At 48.6% G+C, this 23,268-nt stretch overlaps 1 protein-coding gene across 1 annotated transcript in view; it reads left to right on the forward strand.

The window, feature by feature from the left end:
- The first annotated feature begins 836 nt into the window (after positions 1–836).
- Positions 837–23,268, forward strand: part of Gas7 (growth arrest specific 7) — a 227,564-nt gene continuing 205,132 nt past the window's right edge. Inside the window, exon 1 of the mRNA XM_032913742.1 lies at positions 837–1,535. Within this exon, the coding sequence (XP_032769633.1) occupies positions 1,353–1,535 (183 nt within the window). The 5' untranslated portion in view covers positions 837–1,352. The remainder of the gene's footprint in view (positions 1,536–23,268) is intronic.

The following is a 23,268-nucleotide window of genomic DNA, read 5'->3' on the forward strand; positions in this document are numbered from 1 at the left end:
GAGCGCTGTCATCTAGTCCCGATGCACTTTCGTTTGAAGGTGGACTCCTCCTCAGTAACACCCTGTTTGCAGAGACAATGGTTTGATTTTGGACTGTAGGTCTTCAATTGACTGTAGGTCAACTGATTATAGCAGCGACAGTGAAGGGTCCAGCTATTTACAAGTTAGGATATGTACTTTCATTTTTAAACTAGCAAAGAAAGGAGCCTTTTCTCTCATGTACGCTTCTTCAGCACCTGAGGTCTACGAAAGTCTCAAGGGCAGGGAACACAGCAAACCCCTTCTAATTAATGCCTGCTAATGTCTGGAGGCTGACTAAATGGGTGGATAGCCCTCAGCAGACCCATCCTGAATTCAGGAGGGCTAGACCATGGTCCCAACCCTCTAACCATTTCCCGAAAAGCCAAAAAGGTTCTTGCTCTCGCCTTTATTTAACCTTTCCAATATTTAGCCTCATCAGCCTGATTCCAAAACCTACCAACCCCGACTACTTATCCTCATCTCCCCACCGCATCCTCCTCTGATGTGACACACTGTCACTGGGCTTCCCTTCTTCGGCGCCAGGCTTCAAACCTGTCTTTATCCATTGTTCAGTTTCCTGAGAGTCAAGTTCAGCCAGGCTTCATGCACTACAATAATGGTCATAAACACAATCCCTTGCAGACACCTGGGAGGCAGCGCCGCCTGTCACCCACCACCAGATCTAAACCGGAGGAACCGAGGGGCGTTTCCATTCCAGCTGCTCTGGGTGGCGGGGTCGCCCGGGAGTCCCTCTGCCGGGGACTGCCCGGCCCTCCGCGGGCGTGGCCGGTCTGGCCCGGCCCCTGGCCCGCCCTGGTCGCCTCGAGAGAGTCCCCGCCCGGCCACCGACCGCCAACCGCGCTCCCTCCGTGTCTTCCCGTGCTCCGCTTGCTCCGGACGAGCCCCGCTGAGGGGGATGCTCCGGGCACCACCTCCCGGGGCAGTTGCGCCTCTTAGCTCACTCCGGCGTCCCCAGCCGCGGCGGCCCCGGGAAGTTGTCTCGTGAGCCCGCGGCCCCCGGGTCTCCTCCTCCTGAGCCCCGCCCCCCGCCCAGCGCGGGGGACCGCAGAGCCGCCCGGCCCGGGGGCGTCGCCGCTCGCTCTCCGGAGCCCGCGGAGTCCGCGAAACCAGCGCTGCTGGCGAGCGTCCGCTCCCCTGCAAGCAGCGCGCTTGGCTCGGAAGCCCGGGGACCCCTGCGCAGCCCCGCCACGGCGCGCGCCCAGAGCGCGGGAGCCCGGAGCACCGGGCGCCTGGGACCCCGCGCAGCCTCTGGCCAGCCCGCGGGGCTCGGCAGGGATGTGGGCTGTGCTGTGAGCCCGGGCGCCAGGGCCATGGCCGGCGCCCGCTGCCGGACCCTGTACCCCTTCTCTGGGGAGCGGCACAGCCAGGGGCTGCGCTTCGCTGCGGGCGAGCTGCTCACGCTGCTTCAGGTCCCGGACGGCGGATGGTGGGAAGGCGAGAAGGACGACGGGCTCCGTGGCTGGTTCCCCGCCAGCTACGTGCAACTGCTGGAGGTGAGCGGCCAGGGCCTGGGTCGGGCACCCGCTACCCTCCAGACCTTCCCGTTTAGGGGGACGAAGGGTGCGGGGGAGGGGCTGGGGCGTGGACAGCGTTCTCCTCCTACCCGGCCTCCTGAGCACGTCGTGGCTGCTCGGGGGAAAGCGAGAACTTGTTGCCTGTGCGAGTTCTGGAGCTGGCGGGCGCGCTGCTGTGGATGACAGGGGCCACCAAGGGGCCGCCGAGCCCGGTGGTCTTGGCAAGGCGCGCGGGTGATGGAGGTTCAGAAAGGTGGCCCCACAGTCCTGCCTCTCCAGCAGACTATTAGACTAGCGGTCAGTCATGCTGACCCGGGGCAGGCTGCCCGGCTGCCTCCTCCGGGCCGCCCACTTGCTGGTCCACTGAGATGCACCAGTTAGCAATGAACTGAAGCAGAACAGCAGGCTAGACCCGGGGATGCAGCTAGACCCTAGGCAGCCCCCCATCCTTCAGGATCAGTACCCTAAAGTGGCTTGTTCTTGGGGATCTGGCTTGGCCCCAAGGCTTCATAGGACTACTGAGCCAAGTCAGCTGGCTGTTTATTGTCTGGGTGACAATTGTGAGGCCTCTTTGGCGTCTAATCACTGAGCTCATGGTCACAGTCTGAGTGAAAGACCAAGTTTCTAAAGTCCTTTGTGTGTGTGTGTGTGTGTGTGTGTGTGTGTGTGTGTGTGTGTGTGTGTGTGTGTGTGTAGTATATGGTGGGGTGGGGTCCTTACTGAGAGTCCAGGATTGTCATAAAGACTAAACTAGCCCTCACCCTCAGTAGTAAATGTATACCTAGGTTTTGGTAAAACCCAGTCTAAATAAGGGAGCTAATTTGTCTTTTACTGGGACCTATTTAAGAACAGAGTAGCAATGAAAATGTTACATGCCAGGTTGAGGTGAGGAGATGGTCGTAGAGTGGGCAGACCTGGCAAGGGTTCTGTGACAGCACTATCAAATGTCTGTCCAGCCTCTGGGAACACATGATGCTTCTCTCGGGTCCAGGTAACAAACTTGCTCTAAGTGGACCATAGTAGCCCTGAAAATGGACCAGTAATATTTCTGGGCAAAAGGCTGGGACGAGCTTCCAGGTCTTAGCAGAGGTGTTTCTGGGAGTTCATAGTGTGCTCTAAGAACCTGTATCTGCAGGAGAGGCTCAGGCTTGGTTCTTTGCTTTTCCAAGTCCCATTTCTGAGGACTACATTAAAGCAATTAATGAAGTATCTTTTGACAGAGAAACCTTGAGTCTCCTGGCAAAAAAACAAAACAAAACAAACAAACAAAAATAAAAACCCCACAACCTCTCTCTGAGAGGCATGTGTGAGTTCTTTCGGTGGCCACATTTCCCCAGGAAATACTGATGTGGAAATTTGCCTGGTGATTGTCTGTCTGGTGAGGAGTGTCCCTGACTAGATTCAGCCAGCTGTTCTGGGTGGGGACTCCTAAGAACAGAGTGCCCCTGCTTTTCACTGGAGGAGGGAAGGGAACATAAACACATCCAGGAGACAACAGAATTATCCTCTGGGATGGCCTGGGTGTGCCTGTGGCATCCCTTGGCACTTACAGAGCTAAGAAGTCTCTGGTACCCAAGAACTTTTCAGAAGCCTCCCATCTATTAATAACACCTAGGTGCTACCAGGAGGACCCTCCAGTTGTACCACACAAGCCATGTGGACTGTCGTCGGTGACCTGACAATTCCGTGAAGGTCTTAAGGGCTGCCCTTCACATAGGAAGCTTTATTTATCTTAAGTCACAATCTCGTTATGTAGCTAAGGCTAGCTTCAAATTTTCAGTCAGTCCTCTTGGTTCTGCTTCCAAGTGCTGGAATTTCAGGCTTATGCCACGATATCTGGCACCGTCCCCGTTTAACAGATAGAGGAAGGCATGACAGCATTCAGAAGGCAAGTCTGTCACCCAAGGAGTCACGTTTGTTTATTAGCCTAACAACTCAGGTGGCTGAATAAATTCCTTGTGCATTTTGAACCCCAATCACCTGGACTAAGCTAGAGGAAGGATCTAGAATGATGTATGTGGAGAAGGGTGGGCATGCCCCTCTAGTTGGCATGTTGGTGACAGTATCCTTAATATGACCTGCAACTCTGGGGCCAAAGATAGGATAGCTGCATTCTGGATCAGCCTGGACCACCCCTGCTGCCTTCTCTGAGGTCTGAATTTGCCTATAACCAGCTGATTTTACCAAAGGTGAGGGCAAGGAGGAACCTGGCCCCACTGCCCAAGTACTGACTAGGATTCTCTCAGCATCCAACATGGAGACTCATGGGTCAGGCTCTTAGTGTCTTGCAACCTCCCATGAGAGCAAGCTGGACCACTGGGCAGAGGTCTGGGAAGGGATAGAGGACATGCTATAGTCTCTTGAGGTTGGCTGAGTTTCACAGGCAGGGGGGTGAGCTGTGGAATAGCAGTGGGTAGAGTCTGAATCCCGAGACTACAGAGCCCGACAGCAGTGAGGAGACAGGAGGGCCTGTAGACTCAGAAGCTGGACTGCTGTAGGGGAAGACGCCAAAACAGAACGGACCCCACCAGCTTCCCTGGGAAGGATGAGGTGGTGATAAGCACACAGCTGAAGAACTGGGTATTCCTCACAGTGTTCCTTCCGCCCTCTGGTGGAAAGAGGGATAACGGGAAGTGTCTTAGAGGAGGATGTGAGAGATACTGACAAGGATCTGCAAAGTGGACTCTCTCTCTCTCTCCACAGATCTCTTCCTGGTTCAGACAAAGGAAGGGAAACTAGCGGAAACACTATGGAGGGGCATTGGGAGATGAACCCAGAAAGGCCTAGTAGATCTGCCTTGGAGATAGCCAGCCTCAAATGAGAGCTTGCGGACCTGGTCACTGGGGGCAATCTCTCTGGGGAAGATTCCTAGGAACTGGAAGAATGATACAATGAATATCTAGATCTCTGAAGATGGACTCTGGAGGACCTAAGCCCAGACAGAAATACAGGACCCAGCATCCCTGGCCACAGGAGTCCTGGTTACTCAAGGTGTAGCCAACCCTTTACAGGACTCCTCTTCTCCCCAAAGGTATGAGGTCTAAGCTAGGTAACTTCTCATTGCTGCGTCAAGGCTCCAAGATAACATTTGCAAGAAGGAAAGGTGCGGTTTGAACCTGGACTTAGAGCTTTCAGTTTATGATCAGCTCTTAGTCCAGTAAATTATGAAAAATATAATATGGTAACAGAGAACATCTCATAGTGGCCAGGAAGGAGAGATAGTGGTGGTTTAACTCTACCCACTCCCTACTAGGCCCCACTCCCCCTTCCACCACTTTCTAGGAATGCTGCAGGCTGGTTACTGAGTCTTTAGCATATGCGACTTTGTGGGGGACCTTTAAGATTGCAACCATAACCAGACCTACCAGTCGACACCCAAAGCAGGCTGTGGTGGGTAAAGACCCCGGATGAGAGCAGCTGGAAAAGCCTTTCTTGATGGCACCTTCAGCCACAAAGAAGGAGAGCATTGGAGAACTCCACTGACATTGTCTGAGAGACACAATGGAGGAGAGTGGATGGATGGAGGAGATGGGGCCAGCCTGGAGGCTGGAGAGTATATGCCAGGCCAGCTCCAGGCCAGGCCTCTGAGTCACCTCCATAGACTGGGTGACCCACACAAAGGATGATTTCCACCAGTCCTCAAGGGTGCAGGCACAGCTCCAGAGAAAGACAGGAAGTGGTTGCTCTATCCCAAGGAAGACTTGTAGGGTCAGGTGTGGTACCAGAGTGGGCACAAAGGCTGGTCAGGCCTAAATGGGCTCAGGATTTCCTCGTGGTCTGCTCTTTCTTTGGATAGAAGTCAGGGACCTAAAGGGTAGTGTAAGGTCTCAGTAGAAACACCCAGAATTTGGGGAGATGATTTTAGAAGGGTGATAAGATCCGATCACAGACACGACAGAGCTCTCCTTTAGGTGGTGCTGAGGTCCACACAGACAGATCTGGCTTTAAGAGGTACTGCTCGAAGCACGTCCTCAGACATCTGTATTGAAAGCGTAGCACTCAAACACAGCAGTATCGAACGGTGTTAGGTTCTGGGCTCCACCCCCATGAATAGATTGATTGATGCCCGTTATAAAGAGGCCTGAAGGTGTGTAGTTTGAGAGCTTGCCTTTTCTTTCTCTGCCTTCTACCATGGGGTGATGCCATAAGAACGCAGAAGATGCTGGCGTCTCAACATTGGATGCCACGGCCTCCAGAATCACGAGGCATATATTTATTTTATAAATCACCCAACTCGTGGTATTCTCTTACAGTCATTAAAAATGGAGTAAGCCTCACACACAGACCTCATTAGTGCCAGTCAGTGGGACAAGGTGGGTGAAGAAGGCGATCCTTCAACTCCACCTCCTCTCTTCTCCCTCTTTTCTCACCCTAGGGTCACGTGATTGTGTGGTGGGCGGTTAGAAGGAATAGATATGGGCTGTGCTGTGGATAATAAAGGGATGGACTTTTCTACTGCTAGGCAGCAGAGCATCCCAGAGCCCATCCTACATGACAGAGTGGCTGGAGCTCAGCGAGGCGGGTCTTCTCTCCGTTCACCTTGACAAACTCTATTGTCTGTTGAAGAGAATTGCAGTCGAATGGCAGCTGAGGATTGAGTCCTGGAGACTCCATTGGGCTGGATGCATAGAAGAGCCCTGTTTTACTCACCCGGTTGTTACATGTGGCCTCTTTCCACATCCTGCCTCTCCTGTAGGGCATTTTCATGTGGCCTTTCTCTGGAGGGGGTTTTGTTGTTGTGTATTTTTTGTTTAATTGTTTTTGTTATTTGTTCTTTGAGACAGGGTTTCTCTGTGTAGCTCTGGTTGTCCTGGAACTCGATCTGTATTCCAGGCCTGCCTCAACCTCGGAGGTCTGCCTGCCTCTGCCTCCCGAGTGCTGAGATTTAAATTCTTAGGTAGCCCAGTGGCCAGCTTCTTAAGGCTTTAACCCAGGATGAGCACATCACTCTGCCTGCTGTTGGCAAAGTGAGTCACAGGGACAGTCTGGCAGTGGCACGGAAAGGAGGTAGGTTCAGTCTTGGAGGCAGGAGCAGGAGCCATGGAGGACCACCTTTGTGTATTTCCTGACTCCCAAGGATGGTGAAGACATCATGTGACAGACATTAGAAGGAGGCAGTAAGGCTTACGCTCAACTTCTGAACCAGAGAGAGGGCAGGGGGTGGGGTGGGGATCCCCTAGAAGCAGAAAAAGTGTCATAGAAATGGCCTTTCGATTTGGACACTCTTCCTCTATTTCTATCCTACGAGTTTGGGAGGGGGTTGTTTTGTTTTGTTTTGGTCTCCAGGGATTTCTTTATAGAGGCGCATAGTAAATAATGCAGCTGGAATCTGAAATGGTGTTTGCCTGGCCCTAAAGCCTGGGCTTGTCCACTAAGCTGTCAGCACACCAGGCCAGCCCTTTCATGCCAGAGCTCTGATAATTAACGGACACAGTGTCTCTGAGCTGTCTGACATTCAGGAGATGTTTGCTATGGTACATAAATTGATTTTAATCTAGAGTTCTTTTTTTCCTGTAACGTGAAAATTACCTAAAATGGGTGTGACTTTGACCTTCACGCCAATATTTTTTTTCCGGGCGGTCATTGACTCTGTTCACCATCAGGGTTGGTGGCTCCCCAGGTCTGTAATTTGGACCAAAATTGTGCCATTTTTCAGAGTCATCCCGCCATTCAATTAGGGGCCCGCATCAGCAGCTGCTGCTGTCTGAACATCTACCTTTGGCCATAGCACTGTCTCTCCCTGCCCAGCAGGAACCACCCTTCAAAAACACTGTGTGCTGGCCAGGCCGTGCAGCCACTCACAACACTTTAAAGCACCGGGCTGAGCTTCTGGGCTTTATGGACCTCAGGCATCTTCACAAAAGTTCCCTTAGCAACAAGCCTGCAGGAATCCCTGACATCTGATATCCACTGGGAAAATCCCTGAGATCTGCTTCCACCTAGAAACATGAATGAGCCACCACCTACCTATAATTCCAGCCTCAAAAGGGCAGCTTGTATCTGAGGGCTGGGTGGACCCTCACTGTATTGGCCCCACTGTTGAAGGGACATGCGTGGTAAACCAAGAAGCCCTGTGTCTATATGTGATATTGTGGCTGCATTCCCAGAACATGCTCCCTTATTACCCACAGTATCGAGGTTATACAGGGCAAGTCTCTTTGATACAACGCACAGGCAGATCCCCCTGTCCTTAAATTGTCAAATTAGTAATTCCCTCTCTTCCTGCAGAGGCAAGTTTTCTGGGGTGGTCTTTTTATACCTACAGGAAGAAGTAGACATGGCTGCCAGCAGGTATGCCTGGCTTCTCTTTTGGGAGAACGAAGCATGAGGTGACATGGTAAATGCATAGCTCTGAAGTCCATGTGGCGTGATTTTGGTGGGGGTAGGGGGCCCCAAGGTCTGTATATGCTGAGTGAGTGATCAGTTTCTGAGCTGCATGCCTCATTCCGATGTCAGGTATTACAAGGATCTGCTTACGTCCCTCTGTCCCATTTGGTATCTCCTCCATGTGCCCTCTGATAAAGCCTTGTTTTCATTCGCCTCACTTCCCGGTTCACTGAATCTACTTCCTTTCTCAAGCTACAAATTCAAGTCCTGGTTTAATTCCCAGAGACTCAGATTTCACACATCAAAACTAGGTCTATAATCTGTGCTCGGCCTCCATCTTCTACCCACCCTCCTGAACGAGGGAAGGTCAGCTCCCTCTGTCCACCCTGTCCAGGATGCTTGATCCTCTTCCTCTTCCTCTTCTTCCTGTCTTGTCCGTTATCTAGGAAGGCTGCCCTTCCTCCCTCAGTAGGTGTCTTGGAGCCTTCTCTTTCTGCACTTTTGCCTTGGCAAAGTTTTTCGAGCAAAGGCCAGGAAGCATTTTCTAGGCTCTGTGAGCCAAGAGGCAAAATGAAATTGAAGCTGGTGCACGAGGCAGCAAGAGGTGAAGCCATATGTGCTCTGTCACCACCCCACAGGGCTGCTGTGACAATACCAGAACTACCTCGGATAATCCAGGAACCCGAGCTTGTGGCAGTGCTCTGAGCAAACATTGGGTTTTGTTTGTTTGTTTGTTTAAGACAGGGTCTCAGGTAGTCCACTCTGGCTTCAAATCCATGATGCAGCTGAGGATGACCTTGAACTCCAGCTCTTCTTGTCCATACCTCCAAGTCTAGCCCAGACTGTCCTTGAACTCACTGTCGTCCTTGAAATCTGCCTAAGCCTCTCAAGTGCTGGGATTACAGGTGCGTCCTCAGAGGTGGATATAGTAAAGGGTCCTCTTTGTGCTGTTAGTGGGACAAAAGGGACACCTTTATCGATTGGAGCCTGTAAGGAGGTCTTAAGAGGTTCCAATCCCTTTTATTTTGTATCTAAGAATTTTCTTTTTTGAAAAAGTCTATCATGTCCTACCCCACTTGGGTCTGAAACTCATTAGGCAGTCAAGGCTGGCCTTGAACCTATGATAGTCCTTCTCCCTTGGCTTCTGGAGTGCTGGATTTACAAGCATAAGCCACCATGTTCCACCTTGGGTTATTGGTTTGCTCTGCCACAAGTTGCTAGCATAAGAGAAGTTTATGTCCATAATGCACAAAGTTCACTTTATACATTGCTATTTAAAAAGTATTCAAATCTGGCTGGAGAGGTAGCTGCTCTGTGAAGAGTCCTTGATGCTCTCACAGAGGATGGGAGTTCTGTTCCCAGCATCCATATTGGGCTACACATAGCGGCCTGTAACTTTAGCTCCAGGAGATCTGATGTCCTGTTCTACACACACACACACACACACACACACACACACACACACACACACACACACACTGAAAGGAAACAATCCCCAAATCAAAGAAAAACAGAATTCCTATATGAAGGAAGAGAATTGCTGGGTAGACCCTTTCTAATAAGAACACAGAGCACCACCAATAGCTTCCTGTAATTCAGGGCCTGGAAGGTAACTACAAAGGTTTATTTATGATTTCTCTGAGGTAAACTCCACTTACATAGCCATGACTGGCCTGGAACTTGGGGCCGTTTTCCTGTCTTGGCCCCCTATTGCTTAGAATTACAAGTGTGTACCATCACGCCTGGCTAAAAAAAGACAGTTTTAAAGAGAAATGTAACAAAGAAGTTTTTATTTTTTATTGTTGCTCTTTTTAGACTTTTTAGACAGGGTCTCACTTGGTAGCCCAGGTGGGCCTAGAACTGATTGTGTAGCCCAGGCTGGCCTTAAGCCTTCTGCCTCAGCCTTCAAGTGCTTGATTACAGAAATGGAACGCCACAAGTATCTGTCAATGAAAAGCATTAAGAGTGTGCATGCCCTCTGACCCCCGGTAGTACTTCTAGTTTGACAAGCCTGTTTGACAAGGCATGAACGTCACCATGCCAACATAGCCCTTCTTAGTAAGGGCAAGCTTAAGGACCATCTAACTCCTCGAGAGGAACGGTTTAAAATGAGGCTTACCTAGGCTTTAGTCCCACAGCAGGCTTGCAGAAGGGCTCAATAACTAAACTAAAATGGAATTTCAAAATTCAAAATGTTGCTTAGCGACATTTCGGAAGCAAAAGGAGATGGTCGCACCCAGACATGAATTACAGTCAAACATGCAGAGAGGGGGAGGACTGCACACTAAGTATCATTTGTGACTAGAACAGGTCAAAGGGCTATGTACTGGCCCAGAGCACGTTACTTTTAGACAACCCCAGTTACAGCAATTCTTTTTTTTTTTTTTTTGCACTTTGAGAGGCAAATTTGACTTTTATTTTTTATCGTTTGAGAAAACCGGATTTCATCTGCAGCCAAGTCGAGTGTGTCTCTGTGTGTGACTGCCTGTCTGTCACCTTGTTTCAGAAAGCATTTAAGGCATCCTACCAAAAAGCATATGGCACAAAAAGATAAAATCACAAATATACAAGGAAACCTGGGAAAAGGAAAAGAAAGGGGTAAGGACTGTCGAAGTGAGGCTTGAAGAGTGAAAAGGGCGATTGAGTCATGTTTCTCAGGGGCAAATACAAGCCTTGACTTCGGGTAAGGATGTTTTGAGTGGTTTGTAATGAAGAGACGTTCTGGAAATGGTCACATTGTGAGCTTTTGTGGTGTCAGGACAGATCAGGACAACCAGTAAACAAATAGTTCTGGAGTTTCAGTGGCTAAAACAACATAGTTCGCCTCTTGTGCCAAGGGTCTATTGCAAGGTAGTTGGGGGCTGCGAGCCTCTGCAGGACCTCAGGAGCAGGGATCCTCACCCGGGAATGGGGAATGGCGTTAGCTCTCTAATCATTTGAACAGAAGGCTATGGAGGTCTGTCCGACCTGTCTCCCATCTCCATTCCTTCATCTCCACCATTTTACTTCCTGGCCTCAGGCTTTCTTTGAAAGATGCTCCTCATCTACTCAAAGGACAGATCCCCTGAGTAACTCTCAGGAAGAAAGACTACAGTTGACAGCCTGCTCAGTCCAGCTGAAAGTTTGTCCCAAACTATTATCCATTCTTCAGACCTATTCATCTCTCCTGAAAACCACAATTCCTCAAGGTTCACTTCCAAGTCTATAGCCTTCCCTTCCCTCTTCCCTCTTCCCTGAGAAGGCACTAAGTGTTCAACCATGTGGTCTTTCATGGAGCATGGCCCCAGAGTCTTCATATGTTAATCCCCATCTCTGTCCACTGCTTTTTTTTTTTTTTAAATTGACTCTGATCACCAGACCTCCATGGAGTGGAGACAGAGTTTCTTCTTCCCTGAAGGTTCCTTTCCATAAGCTGTCCTGGTACCGAGCACTCCCTGAGCACATCAAGTTAACACTTGGTCCACTAGGCATGGACTTGATCACTTCCTGATTCTAGCCTCTGCTTTTCTGTTTCTCTTTTATGTACTATATACTATGCAGATACAACGTAGGCAGCGCACTGAGGTTAGCAGTTATAAACTTGTGTGTGTGTGTGTGTGTGTGTGTGTGTGTGTGTGTGTGTGTGTGTGTGTGTTGGGAGAGGGGTTAGTGTGGAGAGATGGCTCAGTGGATAAATCACCATGTCTTGCAAATGTAAAGACCTGAGTTCGGATCCCCAGCACCTGTTTATAAATCCCTGCCTTTGAGAGGTAGAATCTGGTCCCTGGGGAAATTATCTAGCTAGAGTACTCTAGTGCCAAGCCTCGTGTTCATGGAGAGACCATCTCACAGTAAATAAAGTGGAAAGCAACTGAAGAAGACACCCGATGTCAACTTATGGCTTTTCTACACACACATATCTCCATGCACCTGCATATATGTGTGCACACATATCCATTGGATGTATGTATATCCGTAAGTATATTACACACACATACATAAAATATAAAAATAAAAAAATCTTCCCTTGGGGAGCCTTTCAAGACTCTCCCGTCCTGTCACTTTGACAGGTGACTTTTTTTGAGAGCCTTCAGGTTCACACCGGTTCTGCCCAAAGCCCTTCCAACAGATGTTAGCATCCATCGTGAAATTCTTCCTCCTTCCCATTGCCTGTCAGATGCGGAGTACCAGAGAATGCCAGGGTTAATCAACAAGAAAACTAATTAAGTTGTAAAAATTCTTCAGAGATGCTATTTTTAAAACTGTACCGAAACAATTCCTTGCCCTAATTTAATCATCAGGGAGGGCGTCCTTATTTTCTCGGTGGCTCCTGGAAGGCCCGACATGGAGGCATCTGCTTCTGATTTGTCATATAATTTAGGAGTCGAAGTAGGAAAGCGGAACTTTAAATTTAGATCAAGTCTACTGTTCTCATTTAGCAAGTGTTTTATTGATAGATAACTCCCAGCGTTTGTTGTGCTTCAGGGGTAAAATACAGCTCCACTGAGTAGTTGATAACCAAGGGCATGCTCAACACAAAATCAAATCTAGGACCCAGTCTAGGGTTCCTGTGTTATAATATTATAAACAAAGGGGCCGAGTGCCACAGTTAAATCAAATCTCACGCCTGCCTCTGCATGGAGCTACTTCCCCAGTCCCTTCTCTGGACACTGACAACATGGAACATTTCTGTGACTTCCCCCAAAACTCTCCTTCCCCGTCCCTCAAGCTGTTCTCCATGGATACCAACTGGGTTCGCTCTGATTCCATCGAGCCTGACATCAGCGGTTTTGTGGGATGAATAAGAGCTTACAGGTGAAAGGCTCAGTTCCAGGAGACTTCCCTGCCTCAATGCCGAGGCTAAGCCGTGTAGCCTGTACCCCAGCAGTCAACTCCATTTCATTTCTACCACACAGAGAGGCTGCTGCTGTTGTTGGCCTGAGTGTCAAGGCATATGGTGCACGGAGGGGGTATATTTTACTTTATCTAGAAGACAGGTTAAATCCTGGAATTAGATCAGATGTCGGATTTATTTTTTTTAACTGGATTATGTGGATTATTATGGGAGGTCACGGGAGGCATGTGTTTTGGAATTAGACCTCTGTAAGCATGTAAGGAAACAGATATGGTGGTGACTGATGTTCCTGTTTGCTCACTGTAGGTCCCTGACCACAGGGGAAAGGCAGGGGGCAAAAACCTGACAGTGGACAAAGTGCAGGGTTCAGGCCACAGTAACGCAGCTGGCAGGATGGAAGGCTGCAGGCTGGAGTGACGGGTGACAAGACATGGGTCTGAGGCCTGGGTGAACAAGAAGAGAGCTTTAGTGGTAGGGAACAAGCGTCTTATGCACTGCCCCCGGCACCAGGACATGGCCTCCAGCTCCTGAGGCTGTTAGCTCCAACAGGAAGCTGGCGCTCTGTGTGGACAAGGTTGGACAAGGTTGGGCACTGCTGCAGTGTGAACCCTGCTGCTGTCCCGGTGGCCACCGTCCAGCACACAGTCAGTGGTGAGGTTGCCCCCCAGATGTGGGCAGCCGAGTGCAGGTCAGGACGGCTATGGACTCCCTGCAGCTGCTGGGCTGCCTGCGAGACTCCAGGCCAGTGCAGAGCTGTAAGTTTTATAGAACTCCCGTGAGGGTCGGGGAAAGAGCCTGACGCCTATACACACCCTGTTAGCGGAATTCAAGGTTCTTCATGGTTCTAAGCCAAGTTGGACTCAGTTAGTTGCTGCCTGTTAATTGGGGTTTCCACTGGGTGGGAGGCTGCCAAGGCCTCTTTCCATAGCCCTTCTGAGATCACTGTACAGGGAGGTCTTGGTGCAGCGCGTAGGTAAGACAGATATTCTGGGCTTCTCATGAGGCCTAGGTTCAGATTCTAGGACTTGGGGTAGAGGCTCGTCTTCTGCATTGCTTTGCACCCCTCTACTTCTGGGGATATTGTGGATCTGGGGAAAACTCCTGGGAGTCCCACAACTGCAAGCACTCTCTTAGGAGCCCTGGGGTACACACAGGTCTTGCGGTTCTGGAGAACACAAAGCTGCAGCTGAAGCTTTCCTTAGTTTGGTGGAAACTGTTACATAAGAGTCCCAGTTGTTAGGGTTGGGCTAATTGGTCTTAATTATTTTTTACCTGGTCTGATGGGCTTCTGGCTTCCTGGGCACTCTTGGAGGAGACTCTTCTTATTTTTGGAGGATAGGGACAGAGTGAAGTTCTAGAGAGTGCTAAAGGATGTCAGAATTTCTTTTCTCGTCTTTTGGAGCAAAGGAAAAGTCCCAAGAGACTAAATGGAACACCCATTCTTCCCCACCCCCCCTGTCTCTGGTAAGGATAGAACCCAGACCCCTTGTGTATGCTAAGTAATCTCTGTTTCTTCCTTCCTTCCTTCCTTCCTTCCTTCCTTCCTTCCTCCCTCCCTTCCTTCCTGTCTGTCTGTCTGTCTCTCTCTCTCTGTGTGTCTCTCTCTGTCTCCCTGTCTCTCATTTGTCTCTTTCTACACACACACACACACACACACACACACACACACACACACACACACACACAGACACACACACACACACAGACACACACACACACCCCACATTTTTAGGCAGGATCTCTGTAGCCTAGGCTAGATCTTGTCTGGAAGGGTCCTTCCAAAGTGTTGTTGTGCAGCACTGAATCAGGTCCTGGGCTATCACTGGATCACTCCAGACAGAGATGATGTCACCAAACTGCTAATCTCCCCAAGTGGGACCTGCAGGTCCTAGCTGCCCTGGACTTTATCTCCTAGTCTCTGGGTTACTATTGCAGCCCAGAAGTGAAACTGCTGGTTATTTTCCCTGGCGACATTTTTTTTTTTCATTTTTCAAGCATTCTCACCTCAAATTTACTTTGAGTTCCATCATTATTCATTTGCATATAAGTATTCATTTGCCTTACAGTTATTTGCTGTACATATTATTCTTTCTTCATTTGAATGTTTTTGATGCCCTTGTCAAAATCAATATATATATTTGGGAACTCTCTAGACTATTCCACTGATCTATGTACCTATTGGTTATGTATTGCTTTAACTATACTCCATATGTTTTGAGATGCCATATTCTATTTTCACTCTTATCAAAATATTTTCTTATTTTCTCTTTTAATTTCTATTAACTCATCGGATATCTGAGCTTGTTTATTCTTCATATATATATGTGTATATATATATATATATATATATATTTCTTTATTTTCCCCAATAATAATCCTGTACCACTTTCATCTAAGAAAATAATTGTATTACTTTCACTTACAAATACATTGAGTTTTTTTTTTTTTTTATCTTTGCCCTGGCGACATTTTTAAAGTTGATTGACCATAGCGCTCCTTGTTTAAGGTTTCTTATTATGTGTGTGTTTTGTTTTTTTTTTTTTTTTTTTTTCATTGCATACAGTTAGGTTGAGGGTCTCTTAAAAGCGTATTGACCAGAGAGCATTTCAGGTTTCTGAATGTTTGCTTATTTGTAATGAGATCTCTTAGGTACTGGACCTAAGTCTAAACAGAAGTTTATGGGTGAGAGCGAGTGCGCATACACAAGTGTTTCATGTCCCTGTGTGCACGTATGTGTGTGTGTGCGTGCCTGTGCATGCCTCTGTGTGTGTATATGTGTAGGTGCACGTAAGCACGTGTGCGTGGTTATTACGGAAGATTAAACTCACCGTCTCACACATGCTGAACTCGTATCCTGGTGCTACTGTCCTGTCGCACCACTGAACTACGTCGCTGCCCAACTTGTACTTTTTATTCTAACTTGTCCAAGCTGCCCATGAGGAAGGATCCTTCCTCAGCCCTAGCTAGCCTTGAACTTTTGCTCTTCCTCCCTCACCCTCCCAAATACCCAGGATTACAGGATTGCACCTCAATGCCCGGCTCCTATGGTCTTTTAATCTGCTCGTTTTCTCCACGACTCATCACATGAGGTCAGTGCGGAATTTTCCATCTGGGGTATCATGTGGGTGGGGCATTTGGCTTGGAGAGTAGGGAAACACAACTGTAGAGCAGGCGTTAGCTGTGCCTGAGACCAGCCCTATCTGTCTCAGTTGTTCCCTTACCATCACCTTGCCAGAGGAACACCTGGAACGTCCGTCTTTCTGTGACTTTGCTCTCCAGGGTGTTTTCTTCCCAACACTTTTGCTTCCCCGTGCAGAGCGTCCTCCTCCCAGACTTGTTCTGTCTCTTTCTCCCTTTTCTGTTTTCCTTTTTTGGACAGCTTTATTAAGATATAACATTCACTAGACGCAAACAAAACCACACAAGATATAACATGCATTAGAAGCACACAAAAGTGTATGTGCTTTTTTTGTTGTTTTAACATTGAACATTAATTTAATTTAACATTAAAACGTTTGTCTTTAACATTCATGGAATTGTATATCAGTTACCATGGTTACTTTTAGAATATTTTTTATTAATCATTTTATTCGTTTACATTTCAAATAATATCCCCCTTCCCAGTTACCTCTCCACAAACCCCCTATCCCATTCCCCCCTTTCCCTCCTCCCCTTTGCCTCTATGAGGGTGTTCCTCTACCCACTCACCCACTCCCACATCACTGCTCTAGCATTACCCTACGCTGGGCATCGAGCCTCCACAGAACCAAGGGCCTCTCCTCCCATTGATGTCAGATAAAGCCATCCTCTGCTACATATGTGGCTGGAGCCATGGGTCCCTCCATGTGTTTTTATCACCTTTCAAAGAAGCCTGTATGTGTCCCTTGCTCCTCAGTCCCCACCACCTCAGGCTCAGGTGACCACATACACTTATTATTTGTAGATTTTCTGTTCTAGTGATTTTCCGTAAATGAAGTCATAGCTGGCTTCTTCCACTTAGCGTAATGTTCTTTTTTTATTATTCTTGAGATTATAGCATAATTACGTCATTTCCCCCTTCACTTTTCTCCCGCTAAGCCATCCCAAATATTCCTCCCTGCTCCCTTTCAAATCCATGGCCTCTTTTTTTCATCAATTGTTATTACGTGTGTGTGTGTGTGTGTGTGTGTGTGTGTGTGTGTGTGTGTGTGTGTGTATTCCTAAATGCCAGCCTCTTGGTCTGTATAATGTTACTTATATATACATGTTTCCAGGACTGACCATTTGGTATCAGATAGCCTGGTTGTGTACTCTTCCCCGAGGAAGGCTATTTCTCTCAGGCTCAGCTTTCCTCAGTTGCCTGTAGTCCTGTGTGTGGGGTTGAGGCCTTTCAGCCTTTCAGCCTTTCCACTTTAGCACGTCTGTTGTCATCCTGCTCAGCCCATATTTAGGAAGTCACATTGGTGAGAATTGACGGGTGTAGTTTCTGACATTGCTAGGAGACACAGTCTCATAGCAAACCGATTCTCTCTCTCTCTCACAGCCTTTCTGCCCGCTGTTCTGAAAGATCCCTGAGCCTTAGGTGCAGCAGTTGTGTATCTGTTGGGCTTGGGTTCCACAGGTCTACATTGTGGTTGGTTGTGGTTTTCTATAATGGTCTCCATCCACGGCAGAGAGAAGTTTCCTTGATGAAGGGTGAAGACTATTGACCTGTGAAAGAACCAAGTTAGAGTGTAGTAGCGGTTATGCTGCCTTAGTAAAGTGACAGTTGTGGGTTCTTTTCCAACACCCATGACCTCACTAGCCCTGGGTAGTTGACTAGGTTTCCAGTACCAGGCATGATTTCCCCCTTGTTGAGTGGGACTTAAGTCCAATTAGAGAGCTGTTGGTGACTGCCAAGGTGTGTGTGCCACTACCACAGGCTTAGGGTCACTGTGCCATGCTGGTCCTCGATATGGTTCGCAGTGTAATAGACGGGTAGGACTGTTGATTGCTCCCATGCCTTCTTACAGCACGAAAACGAGTCCCAAGGGTGGAGACATTCAGGTCAGTTCCAGCTTAGGGACCTCTGAGCCCTGGGTCTGCGGTGCATGGTGTCCTCGGCAATAGGGACTGCTTCTACCTCTAGGGGGTAACCAAGGGTAATGACCATAGCCTGAAATCTTTTAGAAGTCTCTTGGACAACCCTGACCAAACATCTGAAAAGAAGAATCCTCAAGCCTGGTGGCGTTTTTATTTATTTGTTTGTTTTTTTATCTTTTGGGATTTTTTTTTTTGGTCTTTTTTTCTTTAGCCCTTGCGGGGAGCATTTCAGCCTAAATAGCATAATGTTCATATTGTAGCTTATATCATCACTTTCTTCCTTTTCATGACTAAATAATATTCCAGTATGTAGATCTGCCACATTGGATTTGCACGTGTGCCAGTGGGTGGACATTTGGGTGGGTTATATTTTTTGGTCATTATTAATGTTGCTTCTGTGGATGTTTGTGTAACAAGCATTGTGTTTTCATATTTTCGGCATGTTGAGAGGCTGCTTTCCCAACAGCGATGCAAGCATCCTTACCAACACTCGTCCTTATCTGTTTTAAACTGTGGAACTGTTTCTTTTTGTGGTGTGGCTGCGTTCACCCGATGACTCGTCATGCTGAGGATCATGTCACAGGCTTTTGTTGTTGTTTTTGAGACTTGGTCTCATGCAGCCTAGGTTGGCCTCAAGCTCACTATGTAGCCAGGGTTGGCTTTGAATTCCCAGTCCTTTTGTCTCCATCTCCTCAGTTCTGAGATTACAGAAACACTGCTGTGCTATCCCTGTCACAGACACAGACACAGACACAGACACAGACACAGACACAGACGACATACAGACACACACACACACACACACACAGAGAGACAGACAGACAGACACAGAGACACAGAGACAGACACAGACGACACACACAGAGAGACAGACACAGACACACACACAGAGAGACACACACAGATGGACACACAGACACACACAGACACACACACGCAGACAGACAGACACAGACACAGACACAGACACACACACACAGACACACACACACACACTCTTTACTAGTTTTTGTATCTTTTCTGGAGAAAGCTCTATTCTAGAGGCATTGTCCCTTGGCACATGTTTGTTTTTCTGCTGTGCTCCCCGCTTCTCTCTATCCAGACGAGCATTCTGAGGACATCAGTTGCTTTCACACTAGTCTCACAATACAGATTTCTTCTTGGGTTGTACAGAAGGGCACAGGGGTCTCCCCTCACCACAGGAGTGCCCTGGGCGTCCTCAGACTCAGGTCAATTCTGACATCACCTGAGGATGGTATCAGGCCTCCATGCTTGAGGGCGCAGTGCCAGAAGCCATCGCTAGAACCCGTGCTTCCATCTTGCTGGCTACATTTGCTGCCCTTGGTTCCCAGTTTTGGCTTCAGCTGGCTGGCTACAGCTTCAGAAGTCAGAGAAACAATGATATATACCCTTGTGTGAAGGGATACAACGCAGCAGAGGATCAGGGGTTGAAGGAGTGGGGGGGTTCCAGGTCCTCTCCTGCCACCTTCCAGGAACCTCTCCACCCAGACATGTGGGGTTCTATGGACATTTCACTTTGTAGGTATGATTGACTAAGTTATTGATCACTGGGATCAACTCATCCCTCATCTCCTCTCTCTTCCCTGGAGTTGGGAGCAAAACCGAGGCATCTGGATTCTCTAATCCTGTGTTGGTATTCCCTGTGACCAATCCCTAACCTGAAGTTAGGAGCTTGAGGCTCTCAGTTAGTTGCCTTAATAGGTAAGTGTGGACAGAATGACAGACCCTTTGGAGAGTCTCAGGTTTCTAATGTGTGCCTGGAGACCTGGTTTCTATTCCACAACTTCACTAGTCTGTCCCCATTCCTTGGCTTTAGGTCTCCATCTCCTTGGAAGACTTTACTGACACATTCCCACTCACCCTACAGGCCTGGGTTTCTCCACCCTCTGGGGTCCCTAAAGCCAAGAGATCTTTGTAGACCCGGCCTCTAGCTCAGAGCCCGGTCCAGGGACACGATAAGACCAAGAAGGTCCATTCATTTTGACAGGGATGCAAGTAACTATGTTTCTGTTGTCCACCAGGATGGTTACTTGATTTCACACACAGAGAAACAAACAAACAAACAAACAAAAACCCACAAGAATTTGATGACACTTGTGGAGCCTCTGTTTCCACCCAGGCATCTTACACCCGCGGGGTTGTGATTAACTTGACTGGGAAGAGTGTGCATGTGACTCAAGGCAAATCATGTCTGTCAAGGAGCAAACCTGCTTACTCAGCCTCCAGGATGTGAATTGTGCCACCTCATGTCTGAAAGGGCCTTAGTTGTTACTGGTTACCACTGAGGAGAAAAACAGGCACCAAAGAAATCAGCCTCTCTTGGGACTGACTTGACTACTGGGTAAATCCTACAAAGGAAGAATTTTCCATTGCTATGCCCAGCACCTGAGAAAATCAGCTTAACCGAAGGGAAAGATTTCTCTGGACTCACCCTCTCAATCCACGGTTTGGCCTCGTTGCTCTGAGCCTGGGACAGCATAGTGAGTTGTGACAAATGCACGTGGTGGGCAGGCCAGCTGCTGCAGAAAGAGTGGGATCCTACTGTCGCCGTCAGAGGCACAGTTCTAACCCCCTTCTACTAGAACCTACTAACTGCTCACAGTACGATTAGCACACTCTCATCAGAGGTTATGACCCAAGCTGGGACAGGAGTGCTCTGTCTTTGGTAGGTATCTAGGGTCATGATGGTGACCATGGCTGATCTTAGATGAGCCATCTCTGGGCAGTGGTTGAGGAAGCTTGGGGGCATATGCACACTGCCTTGTGCCTGTTTATCCATGTCTTTGAATAGCTCCAGTGAGACACTGAGCTGTGCAAAGTGAGCTCTGTCTCACTGGACACGGTGTCCTGCAGAGGGTCTGGCTTACTGATGCTGTCTCTGGCTCTCATTGTTTCATTTTCTGTTTTTACTTTCTGGTTTGATGATTTCTGAGTCTGTGCTGAGTCCCTCCACCACCTTCATTACCATCGCTTTTTGTCTGTGGGTAGCATCCACACAGAAGGTGAGTTTTCCTAAGACAGCCATGACCATTCTGTGGCCCTTCAAGTTCAGAGGTTCTGGATGATAAAATGCAGCACAGATTGGAATCTTAACAGCAAGTCTGTAATTAAGGGGAGTCTTGGAATAGATGATGGATAAACCATAGTATAGACAGATCTTTCTGTAGCAGATGCATTCAGATGCCTGAAATATGTCTCTGCCCAGGAGAGGTTACTGAACCGAGTAAATTCTCTTGATCTCACTGTCTCTCTCCCACAGTCTTATGTGACTCAGGCTGGCTTCAAGCTTGCTATACAGCTGAGAATGGCATTGAACTATTGATCTTCCTGCCTCTACCTCTTTAATGCTGGGATTACATGTGTGCCATTGTACCTGGTTTTCTTTTCGTTCTCTTCATTTGCCTCCTCTTCCTCCTCCTCCTCTTCCTCTTCTTCCTCCTCTTCCTCATCCTCCTCTTTCTCTTCTTCCACCTCCTCCTTTTTCACCTCCTCTTTTTCCTCCTCTTCGTCCTCTTCCTCTTCCTCTTTTTCTTCTTCCTTCTTTTCCTCTTCCTCCTTTTCGTCTTCCTCTTTCACTTCCTCTTTTTTTCCTCCTCTTCTACCTCCATCTCTTCTTCCTCCTTCCTTTCCTCTTCCTCTGCTTTTATTTTTTTATAATCTGTCCACATATCCAAGGCTGGCCTCAGACCCCATGGCCCTCTTGCCTAGGCTCCCTGAGTGCTTATGATTCCAAGCATGTACTACTAAGGCTGGCTACAGTAAAAAAAAAAACAAAAACAAAAACAAACTTTCTTGTCAGGGACAACAGAAGAAAACAGATGAGTGTCTTTCAGTTGGGATATGGCAGAAGGGATGTTCATAGTTTCCTCTAGCAATTCACTCAGATGCAGTCTCTGAAGCTCTGAGCAGCCTCGCCAATCCTGTCTTTGTCACCCGGCCTTCACGGTGGCACCTGCAGACCCTCTGTAAATCCTGTTTCTTCCGTTCCCTAGGTTAACTAGGATGCAGAGATGTCTGTCCCCACTTGGGCTTGTGACACCTGCTTAGGTGAGATGGCAGAGAGGACCCTCCCCACGCTCCATTTGAGACACCAGGAAGTGTCTGGTCTGGAGCACACAGCAAAGGGGCGGGTGTGGTCCTCCAGCTGATAACAGTGTACTCAGGAGCAGTGTGTGGTTGGGTCCTATGGATGCTTCCACAGAGGGTTCTGAGCCAGGCTCTCTGTCTGTGGTTGGCAGAGAGCTGGGTGGGCTCTGGGCTTGAGATCGCCTTCCTGGGTCTCACCTAGGAGGAGTGAAGTAGAACAGCAGCCAGCTGCTCTGTGGTAAGAGTTTCTCACAGAGCCATTCCGGGTGGTTCCCAGGGGGAGAAGAGCCCTGTCCGTGGAGATGCTGAAATGTAGCCAGATACACTGTGGAGCCTGAGGAAGCAGTGTCAGCCTCAGCCCTTTGCCTCTGACCTGGCTCCTAGCCCTATGTACCCGTGTTGCCATGACCATAATACCTGATAGAGACAACTCGAGGGAGCAACGTTTGCTTTGGCCCATGGTTGAGGATAGTTTGGTCTATCGTGATGGGGAAGTTGTACTAGAAAAGCTCTGCATGTGGAGGTGGGCTCAGGATGGAGAGATTATTTGTATCATGAATAATTAAGAAGCAGAGAGTCAGATTAGAACCCGGGACCGATGGAACTGCATGCCCATCTGGAACTCCACCTCCTAAAGGCTGCACGACTTCAAGACAACATCATGAGCTGAGGAGTAATAGATCAAATAGCAGCTTGCGGGAGAATATTTCAAATCCAGCTCGTAATGCCCAAGAAGCCAGTGATGGGAGAATCCACTCGGGGGAGGGAGGCAGGGAGTCATGCATGCCCGAAAGCCTCTATCTCCCAGATCTGGGATTCCTAGTGCTGGCTTCAGGGGGACTTGGCTCCTTTTTCCTCCTGTATCTCAATCTCCCTCCCCAGGGCGCTGTAACACAGACCTCACATCCCTGGGGCACAGTGGGACACACTTTGGAAGCCTGCATTTCTCCATGTCTATGCTGACATTGCCGTTGGCCGCAGTCACAGTGAATGGCAGGGCTGGGGTATTCGGTGTGCGCTGTTCCTCTGGGTGGCTTCTCTGCTTTATTATTAGTCTTGTGGAAATGATTTCTCAAGAAGCAGTAGAAGGTGTAAATTATGCCTCGCTGGGAATCATGAAAAAAATATGTCTACAGCGAGAGCTGTACAAACGAGGATCTACAAACGAGGAGCTGTGTGAGATGCGGACAGGGTTAGCACCCACACAGGCAGCTGTGTGCCCCATTACCAGTAAGTTACCTGTCTGTTACTCTCTGTCATTTGCAGGGAGAAGGCAAGCAGCCATGTTTATAGGCTGCACCCCATGAGAGAAGACTACAGGGAGTGAGAGAAGACTATGGGGAGTAGTGGTTTGAAGGTCTCTGACATCCTGGTGGCAGGCAC

Source organism: Rattus rattus, chromosome 9 (genome assembly GCF_011064425.1).
Source record: "Rattus rattus isolate New Zealand chromosome 9, Rrattus_CSIRO_v1, whole genome shotgun sequence".
Classification (NCBI taxonomy): Eukaryota; Metazoa; Chordata; class Mammalia; order Rodentia; family Muridae; genus Rattus; species Rattus rattus.